The following is a 10,772-nucleotide window of genomic DNA, read 5'->3' on the forward strand; positions in this document are numbered from 1 at the left end:
TTTTTTTTTTTTTTTTTTTTTTTTTTTTTTTTTTTTTTTTTTTTTTTTCTGTTTTCTTCTTTTAGACATGACTTCTTTTGGCTCTAATGCCATCCTTTTCCTTACTGCAACTGTTCAAAGCTTTTCTGTTTATTTTAAAATCTTCTGTAACAGTATAAATATACTCTGAGCCTCTAATTATGGTATTTTTTCTGTGGCACCTGCAAGCATTTTACCTTTTTAGCTGCCCAGTTAATTTTCTTTAAGTTCCTCATTTTATGTAGTTTCCCTTTTTAAAACTTAATGCTATGTGGCGGACTTTCGGCTTCTCTTCTCCAAAGACATTGAATTTGCACATGAATTGTCTGTTATTCATGGAGTTGGCAATTAAAATTGGCTCTTTTTCCTGCATCTTCTAAACGGGTGCTCCAAAAGGAAGATTTTTATGATGTTTGAAAATGTAATCTCAGCATTACAACTCAATGAAACTTTCAGAGTGTGGATATGGGAAGCCCTGATCTCTCATTTTTACTTCATTTCTTGTCCATGCAGATTAGGGATAGATGAATTAACCATTTCTTGCAGTTAATACATGGATTCAGCAAATTAGATTATTTTAGTTGAATTCATACCCCCACCAGTCACCCTCTTACAGTAATATTTGGTTAGTCCTGTAAAAGTCTTTCAAAAAATCAGTTGGGGCACTGATGAGACCAAGCCTTTGACTGGATATGATATACATTTTGTTACAATTTTTTGTCCCCACTAAATTGTTCAGTAAACAGCAATGAATGAAGAAATATTTTATCCATTAAGTTCTCCAATTACCGGCCTGGTAATGTAAGTGTCTGTCTGGATTTTTTTTTTGTTTAGAACAAATTAATCACATTTGGCTGGAAGCCTATTTGTTTTGATGAAATTTGGTAGTAAAATTTTGGATTTGAATGAAAAATCATGCTTTCAATCATCCTTTTCTTCTTCTGTTTATTTTTTTTGTTTTGTTTGTTTGTTTGTTTGTTTGGTTGGTTGGTTGGTTTTTTGTTTTTGTTTTCCATGTTGAATAGTAGAAATTACTTGGGTTTTGCATAATACAATGTCTAAGTGTTCCTATACATCTTATGGTTATGTGTGTGGTGAACTGACTAGATGATGAGGTTCAGTAATAGAACATAGAAAAGGTTTCAGCAGGGCCTGGTTACTCAGCTTATGTATATCAGTTTAGTAACATCAGTTCCATGCTGCTATGATAATTTACACCAGCTGAGGTTCTGGGCACTGATCCTTTTATTGTGTCTTGACTTTTCCAGCGTGTAGGTTAAGCAACATTTGATAACCATATGTTTAATGTATTATGCCAGCAGAATAGGACTTAAAAGGTGAAGTACGGAAAGAGTGGGAATTGCAAACATGTATTGTTAGATTTTATTGACTTCAGAATGTGGCATAAATACATTGTCAGCTTCTCTATAAAACAAGGCCCCCATGTGGAGTCAAGACATACAGTGAGATTCTGTAAAATAGTACTAAAGAAGTCTTAAAATTATGTAGACTTAATTAATTATGTTTTCCTCCAAGGATACATCTTAAAAATTTAGCATTTTCAAAATAAACTCTTGAAAATGTAAAGCCAGTATATAAATGCACATCTAATTTGTCAGACTTCTGAAGTACTTTCAAGTACTTTGCTCCGGCATCCGTGAACAGGCAGAAAGCTTTTCACCATTTATGCAGAGGGAAGGCAGAAGAGCTTCTCTGAGGAACTCACCCCTTTTGTAGTAGATTGACTGAAGGGAGCTGTAAAATAGCAACTGCTGATGATGCAAGAGCTACCTAGATGAGTGAGTATTCAGAAAATTTCAGCTTCCTTTGGATACTTCAGTGATTAGTATACACCCTCTTAGGAAATCTGCAGGTAGTGAGTGTGGATGATGGCCATCGAGGCAGAAAGCAACTACAGAAACAAACACGGATGGAAAGCTGAGAGCATGCCAGTGGAAAACTCAGCTATATAAAAAGTGTTGGGCATCTATGCCAGCCTGTTTTTGTGTAGTTGTTTCATCTTTTGCGTGTAAAAAATGGTTCTTTAGTTAAGTCTTAAAAAAAAGGATGTTTTAAAAACTGAATGACTTCTTCTGAGTTGAGAGGAGGAGAAGCTATAATAAACTGGAAAATATTTGTACCTGAAAACTTCTTTCTGGAAGTTTCAAAGTTTATGGAGCCTACTTGCAAAACCCTGAGATTTAGCAAACTCCATTGCCGTGTGAAGTTTAAATGAGGAAATATAGTAACACACCACAAAGTGTCCCTTGGGTTGTGGTAAATCACTTCTGTGCTACTTCTGGTTTAGTTATTTATTGTTTGTAAGCCAATTAATGTTATTTTTCTTGATTTGTATTAGACATGAGTCATCTAGCAAATCTTTTTTTTCTCTGTAGAAGGTATGAAGCTGTTACTTGTGTGAATATAAGCAATTGTGCTTTTATGCCAGCATCAAAACTTCCCATTTCAAAAGCCACTGTTTAACAAGCACTTTAACTTCGGCATTCATCTAGGACCTCTTATGTAGATACTCTGAACTATTCTTCAGATGTGGAAAATGATTACAGTACCTCACTGATTTAGTTACATTTCGATTGCATAGCTAGAAATAGAAAAAATACATTTTAATCAACATTGGGCATCCAAATAAATAATTTATATGCAAAATTTGTTTCACTAAATTGATGCTGTTGGCATCTGAAGTCACTGAACTATAGCTTGAGAACATTGTATTTTTCTTGGCTAGAGGGTACCTTGGTAACCTATTGTATTTGCCCACAAAGGCACAAGTCTCACTGCTAGTCTGCTTGCTGCCACCAATTCCTTGTTCGTGTGTTTCTAGTTTTAAACCCAACTATTGTCCTTACAATGTAATGACCATCCTTCATATGGTGTAGCCTTGATTCAAGAGTCTGTGTAAAGATGATTGCAGACAGACCAGTGAACTCAAGGGGCTAATGGCAATAGTCTTCCAGTAGAGGGGGTGTGGTGGACATCCTCTGGGCTGTGGGTCTGAAACATCACTAATTACTCAACCATATTTGTCAGCACTGATATCTTGCTTTGTTATCCTTCTGTACAGCTTTTACTTCCTCCCCTTAAGTGACAGTCAAGGAGGCTGTTGCTGAAACAGGCAAGAGAGCTTTCTTACTCTGCACCTCAAGTGCTATGATCAGTGCCATTAACTGAGTAAATTCAATTTAATGTCACTTCAGCTGCAGGGAACATAGTAATACATCCCTTATAGAGATTATTATTTTAGGTTTTATCTCATATAACCAAGCCAACATATAAGGTATTGATGAGGCACTGAAATAAGAACGCTAAGAAGTAGATATGCTGATATTAAAATACTGTTTGTTAAAGTCCTGTATGTCTGAAACTTGTATGTCTGAAAATTTGAGGGGAAGTGGATGTCTAGTACTACACTGCATTTTCAAAGGTTATTGATACAGTTCTACTTTTATGGAAAAGATTGCAAGATTTTTCAACTGTATCCTAGCTGGGTAAGCAGAAGTTCCATCTCAAAACCCATTTTTTCCCTTGATATTTGTTACATAGAATCATAGAATTAACTGGGTTGGAAGAGACCTCCGAGATCATCAAGTCCAACCCTTGATCCAACCCCACTGTGATTACCAGATCATGGCACTCAGTGCCACATCCAGCCTCGTCTTAAAAACCTCCAGGGACGGTGAATCCACCACCTCTCTGGGCAGGCCATTCCAATGCCTGATCACTCTCTCTGTAAAGAACTTCTTTCTAATATCCAACCTAAACCTCCCCTGACTGCCTGGGAGAAGAGACCGACCCCCACCTGGCTACAACCTCCTTTCAGGGAGTTGTAGAGAGTGATGAGGTCACCCTTGAGCCTTTTCTTCTCCAGACTAAACAACCCCAGCTCCTTCAGCGTCTCCTCATAGGACTTGTGTTCAAGTCCCTTCACCAGCCTGGTTGCTCTTCTCTGGACCCGCTCCAGCACCTCAATATCCTTCCTGAACTGAGGGGCCCAGAACTGGACACAGCACTCAAGGTGTGGCCTCACCACTGCTGAGTGCAGGGGAAGGATCACTTCCCTGCTCCTGCTGGCCACACGGTTCCTGATCCAGGCCAGGATGCCATTGGCCTTCTTGGCCACCTGGGCACACTGCTGGCTCATGTTCAGCTTCCAGTCAATCCAAACTCCCAGGTCCCTTTCTGCCTGGCTGCTCTCCAGCCACTCTGTGCCCAGCCTGTAGCGCTGCAGGGGGTTGTTGTGGCCAAAGTGCAGGACCCGCCACTTGGCCTTGTTGAACCTCATCCTGTTGGAATCAGCCCAACTCTCCAGCCTATCCAGGTCCCTCTGCAGAGCCCTCCTGCTTTCCAGCAGGTTGTCACTCCCTCCCAACTAAACACAATGGTCGAAATTTCTTTCTTAAAAATAAGAAAGCCTTCCTGCCACATGGTCATGGTTCAGTTCTGAATTATGTAAGTTGATACAACTATAGTTGGTTTCTTCCATTAGAATACTTCGATAAACAAAACTGTAGACACTGTAAGAGCTACATAGAGATGTTGCAGCTTGTATGGACTTTGGAAGAGTTTCTTTCTTTTCTCTTTTTTACTCCTACTGCACATGGAACCTTATACAGTGTGGCCTGTCTAGGGCCTCTACTGGCTACTATGTTATGAGTAACTGCTCCTCTTATTTTGCTGCATATTTGTGGCACAGTCTGTGATAAAAGAAAATTAAGAGTATTTGGGAATAATTACAATGAACAAGAGTGTGCAAACAGGAGTAGACACTGATGGATATGGTTTTGGATGTAAAAACTAAATGTCTATTTGGACAAGTCAAACGTGAGTAGACTTTTGGATTAATTACTTGCAAAAACTAAAATTTTGATGAGAACAGTAAACTGTGGATCAGTATAATCTGCAGACTGCTGTCTTCTCCCAAGAAATACAAAAGCCATGTTTTGATATTTTACTTGGTATTTTGAAAAGTGATTGGTATAAACTAAAATCATTCCTTTCTCAGCCTTTCTGTGGGTGTGTGTTCCTGCCTTGAAAATTGGTACAACAAATGTTACTAGTCATTGGTCTTTCCAAAAAACTGCACCCTGTCGGACGTATAATATTTATTACTATCCTACTAACATTAGTGGGCTAGTCTTCTATGTTTAATTTTAGAAAGACTAACCAATTTTGGAAGATTTTTTTTTTCCATTTTTATTTTTATTTTTGTAGAGTTCTGTAGGTCACTAAGAGATGCTGTGCTATAGCTCACATTTGGCTGGAATGTTTAGAATTTGTACCTTTTTGATGGGTGATTTGTGAAGTTAGAGTAGTCTGGTGAGAAATTCTGCATCTTAAGTGTTTCCCAGTAAGAGTATAATGAAACATTCAGAGTTAACATTAAAGTACGAACATTAGCTAAAATTTCTTAGTTTCTTTTGCTAGTTTGGATATGTTTTTGAGCAAATTTGTTTCACAGGCTTTTGCTCTTTGCCTTAAGACACTAAAATTCTTTCTCAGACCTCCCATGCTTTTAAATGTATGGGTAAAATGGTAGTTTCCAAGCAGTTCACTCACCCCTAAAGAAAACACTTTCAGGTCATGTCACATAACCTGTATTATAAGAGCAGATGTGGGTAAGATTCTAAAAATTAATATCCTGATCTTTTTGTGTGTGTATGGGGGGGAGGGGGGATTGTTCGGTTTGTTTTTTTAGATGTGAGAGAGTTTTCATTACAATATTAATACACTGGTCTCTTTTTTTTTTTTTTTTTCCCCTCAATAGATAAAAAAATATTTTGAACTTGAGCCGCTTGCCCGTGGAAAACGTTGGATTCTTAAACCCTGTTCCTTGGATGATATGGAGGCAGTAAAAGACAGCTTCTCCCTTCTAATAAACTTGCTGGAAGAGAGAGACTTCGAACCTTCAAGAATGTGAAACCCAAGAGAAAGGAGTGGTTTTCCAGACATCACTGTACTTACTCATTCTGCACACAGCTTAATTATGGTGTGGTCTCAAGACTGAGCTGTGATATGCTGTTCATACAGAGTTAATGCAGAATGTCCTTTTGTTAAAATAAATGTTCTGTGAGTCAGGTACACAACTATTTCTGGTAAAGTTGTCTACACTACTGAAGTAGGAAGTTCCTCTTTGTTTACCACTATTTCTGCACACTGCATGTTGCTGTCTTGCTTTGCAATCATCCTTGATAGGGAATTCTACATGCACATAAATAACTTAGTCTGTAAAGGAAGAATTCCATGTGTTACCTTGGATTTTGAAAAGTAACTAATGTCTAAAGGATTTGTGGGTTTAATTTGTATTATCTTGTTTACTGACCTCACTGGAAAAGCACAGCCACTGAGAACCTAGGATACCTAAAAGGCAAGCAGTTTCCTGTTAACACAAAGGTTATTCCTGAGGTTTTACTAAGTGAAAACACAATTGACAAGTTAGTTGAGTCCTCTTTTAAAATCCCTGCATAACCTTGCCAAAGGCAGAACAGTTTCCTGAAAAGTGAACTAATAAACAGATGTGCACAGATAACAGTATTTGGGGAAAGTAGGTGACATAAACAGGTGATCTAAGTAAAAAGATTTTTTTTAGAAATATGCAGAAGTTGGGTAAAGGAATAATTCACATTGAAAGTAGTTTTCCAGAAAAAAAGCAAGGTAAATGTCTGTTAGTTCATCTGTGGAGTCTTTATTACTAGTTAGAAGCATAAGTCGTTTGAAATAAGGACTGCTTCCTTTATCACTCATTCCTAGACTACTACTTTTATTTTAACATTGCCAAGGCATCTATACCATAATTAAGGGTCTTCCAGTGTTTGTGCTTGTCTTTTCAAGGGGATTTTGTCTTATTCTTTCAGGCTTCCTCTGGGCTAAGTGTTACTTAGAAGACAAAAAAGTATTCATTGGAAAACAACATTTGTAATACATTTAGAAAAAGCCCATTTGGTTCGAGTAGCACAGTCCACATTTCCTCTTTCTACGTTTTCCCCAGATCTGCAGTATCTTCGCTGCCTAGTGTTGATTTTTTGAAACTTTAAAACCCAATTTTTCCATTAAAGAAATGTGCCAGGCCACCGGTTCACCACTGAGTCAGTGACAACAGGTGAGGTGGAGATCAGTTGGTGGACTGGTGCACACCTTGAATGTTGTGCCTTGCACTTTCAGCTACCTTTGTGCATGAGTGTCTGCAAACACAAACTGTAGTGATATGTCATTAGTTTCTCATTGATTCTGCTTGTGTTCTGAAACTTATAAAGCCATTTTTCAGGCCTTTAAGCAGCCTGTCTTTCCACTCTGAGCATTTATTTTTTGTTTAATGTTTATTGTAGTTTCTCATTAGTTTACTTGGGGATAAGAAAATAGCAAAGATCAGCTTTTAAAGGCTCATAAAAGCCATTTCTCTATTACTTGCAATTATACTCTTTGTTAAACAAATGTTTTAATAGGTATTTTTGTTTACTTTTCAATTTCCCTGGATTTCCTGCATTGCTCCCACTGTTTTAACTTGGTTCCTATTATCAGAAAGAAGCTGGGAAAACTGATAAACTCCTTGTTTCATTTTGAAATAGAATAGGCAGAAAGCCTGAAGGGCATCTTCTTGCTTTGTTTTTTTATTCTCTTTCCTACCAGGTCAGTCGTCTCACTCCTGATACTCTTGGATAACCAAGAACTGGAATTGTTCATTTTGAAGCACAGAGTAGCCCTGCCCTGCTTTGGTTCAGTTCTCTCTGCACACTCTAGTCAGGACCCATCTGCCCATCAGTTTCTCTTGTATGGGTTAAGGAGGTTCCTTTCCCTGGATTTAAAGAGCAACTGGATCTAATTTACAGTTCCAAACTCTCTCTTAGCTGACATGAGATGAGAGGCTGCAGAGTCCTCAGATTTCCACAAGGTCCCCAAATTTCTGTCCTGTTTAGAGACAATGACAAGTAAGTGGTAAGGAGGTATGGGAAAATTACTTCCCAGAGAAGGCAGGCAGTCTGGGGAGGCAAAATGGGGGATTCAGAGCTTTTATTTCTTTTTTTATTGACCATTAGTTAGAAGATGTGAAATAACATTTTTTTTTACTGTTTTTCCCCTTCTTTCCCTTAGTTATGGACCAAAAGTTACAGGAAATGAAAATAAGCCCAACTATATTGCATTCTTGAAACTTCAGTTATTTCTACCATCAGTAGGAAGACCATCAGTCTGGTCCTAAAACTTCAGTGTTTCCAAGTTACGTTTTGGTCATGTTCTCCCAGATATGCACTGTTACAAGGTGCTACATGACTAACATGAAAAAGGCCCAATACATTGATGAGAATATGGTTCTGGCATATGCCACTGGCCACTTAGGCAAATGTCAACTGCACAGAAGCAGTGATTTTGATTGACCGAATTATTTTGAGTATGCTTTTTCTTACTAATACAGCAATCATTCCTCACCACAGATTGAAACAATACCTCGTAACAGCTGAAGGCTAAACCCAACACTTAACTTTACTTTGAATGTAGTACTTCTGTGGGTTTGTGTTGTAGATGGACTTTATAGATGCATACCTTTTTAATGTCTATAAACAACTTCACCTTTTTATGAGGGGATAAAAACGTTCATAGCAGCTCATGTCATACTTCCTTGTCTATAGTGTTGTTGAATGCTCTGGCTTGGTAGAATATGTAAGCACCGTGCAGTTTTCATTCTGTTAACCAATCTCAATTGCTTCAGTTTTTGTTGGTTTGTTTTGGTTTGTTTTTTTTAATCTTTTCAAATGTTTTCATCATTTAGGTGGAATAAACTTGGGCACTAGGCTCTACTTTACTTGCAAGTTCATTAAGGAGTGAATATTTTCTTTTTTAAAAAGATATTGTTCTTTAATGTTCTTTAGCCATCTGTTAAATTACTTTGTGTGTGTATGTGTGTGTACGTGTGTGTGCCCACACTGGGCTTCTCAGACCTGTGGCTGTCTGCAGTGTCTCAGCCGTCAGAGTAAAAACATTATCAATCAGTATCCAACAACAGCTGGTTTTGACAACCTTCTGTCTGCTGCCTAATGCTTTACAACTCATCAGTAAGACTTCTTTGTCTACCCGCTCTGATCTGGTAATCTTACTGCTTCCATGTCGTGTCCTGTACTTGTACTTCTAGCATTTGTATGGATAAAAAGTTAAATCTTAGTGGGTTTTGATATTCTTTCTTGCTGTGTAATGCTCCACATGTATCTTAGCTTGCCTATTCAAATATGCTGTACAAAAATCTGTGATGTATTATTTCATTTAACTTCTTGCATTTCATTATATTTATAGAAGTTGCAGATTTTTGTACCGTATTACTTAATACAGTTGCCTTTTTTTAATGGCAATTAATTTATATTACAAAAGTTTGTATCTTTTCTGTAGTCAAAAAGTATTAGTTAACTGCCATATTATCTTGACTTTATACTAAAAATACAGTGTCTATACATGAAGTTGACCCTATCAAGTGGTCAACTGCTGACATGGGGAACTTGTACTGTTTGTGATTTATACATAATTTCCACTATCCAAAAAAAAAAAAAAAAAAAAAAAAAAAAAAAAAAAAAAAAAAAAAAAAAAAAAAAAAAAAAAAGAAAGAAAAAAATAAACGCTGTGTAGAATTGAGTTGATAAGCTTTGATTTCTTGAGAAAGTAGCTAACTTGGGAGCATGGCATATTACCTCTATTTGGAATCGTCAAGATAAATTATTTACCCATCCGTGTAAACAAATATTCCTGTATAAATCATTACTACATCATATGTAGTTACACATTTACACACACATACATACAAAATACAAACTTTCAAAAATTGACTTATTTTTTGGGAAGCAAGATGTCACTACTCTGGAAATATATATAAATGGTATTGCAGGTTTATTGGTGAAACAGAGATTGGAATAATCTTTATACAATTCTTCCATAACATTAAATTGAAAGACATGTTTATATGACTAGAAATTATTTTTAAATAAATGACATGGCAAAGCACTTATACTAAACAAAAGCTACAGAAGTTGAGCAAAGGAATATACTCTGGGAAAAATAAAAGATTGCTGAAACAACTCACTGTTATCCTATCAAACACTATTTGAGTAGAAGATGCTCTGACAATGCAAGTCGTAACAGCTGATGGAAGTACAGCACTGCTGAGCCAGACTGGAGTTGCTAATTCAGCTACTGAGGTATGTCTTTTCCATTTTACTATTTTTAAATCTGCCTTATAACCAAGACTAGGAATGAAATTAAAGATTTTTAAACTGATAATTGTTTTTTAATTCTTTTGTTTCATATAAATCAGAATTGAAAACCAGCTAATCATGCCTCATTTGATAGCTCCTGAAAGAATTTTCATTAGCTCATTAGCCCTTTGACCTAATAGTTTAAACAAATAAAAACATCTGTTTGTGTCAGCTGTAGGGTTAGTTATCCAGAGCCCAGGTTAACACAAGGATAAGAGAGAGTCCCATATCCTACGTGAAAAAAACCCAAACTGTTTTCAGGGTCTGCAGTTAAAAAGGACCCCTCAAATCATGTAGGGCTGTTACTGATTTCTGTTAGGTGAAGAAACAAAAAGATCATTGCCTTTCTCAGTCCTCAGCCTTCATGAGTGAACTGACTAATTTCATTGTGCGGGTTGGACTGAAGATCACATCTAATTTAAAGAGTTTTGAGACATTCATGCTTAATGCTAGCTGCTTATGTTGTATTCTAGGTTTCATCACAGATACATTTAGAGAAGCCAAAGTATG

General features: G+C 37.0%; 1 protein-coding gene across 1 annotated transcript in view; it reads left to right on the forward strand.

Annotated features, from left to right (window-relative positions):
* Window positions 1-9,570, forward strand: part of ARL15 (ADP ribosylation factor like GTPase 15) — a 220,290-nt gene extending 210,720 nt beyond the window's left edge. Inside the window, exon 6 of the mRNA XM_027910348.1 lies at window positions 5,801-9,570. Coding sequence (XP_027766149.1) covers window positions 5,801-5,953 — 153 coding nt within the window. The 3' untranslated portion in view covers window positions 5,954-9,570. The remainder of the gene's footprint in view (window positions 1-5,800) is intronic.
* The last annotated feature ends 1,202 nt before the right edge of the window (window positions 9,571-10,772 follow it).

The sequence above is a fragment of the Empidonax traillii genome, unplaced genomic scaffold, assembly GCF_003031625.1.
Source record: "Empidonax traillii isolate 1590-97213 ecotype Southwest subspecies unplaced genomic scaffold, ASM303162v1 scaffold29:size1973556, whole genome shotgun sequence".
Taxonomy (NCBI): domain Eukaryota; kingdom Metazoa; phylum Chordata; class Aves; order Passeriformes; family Tyrannidae; genus Empidonax; species Empidonax traillii.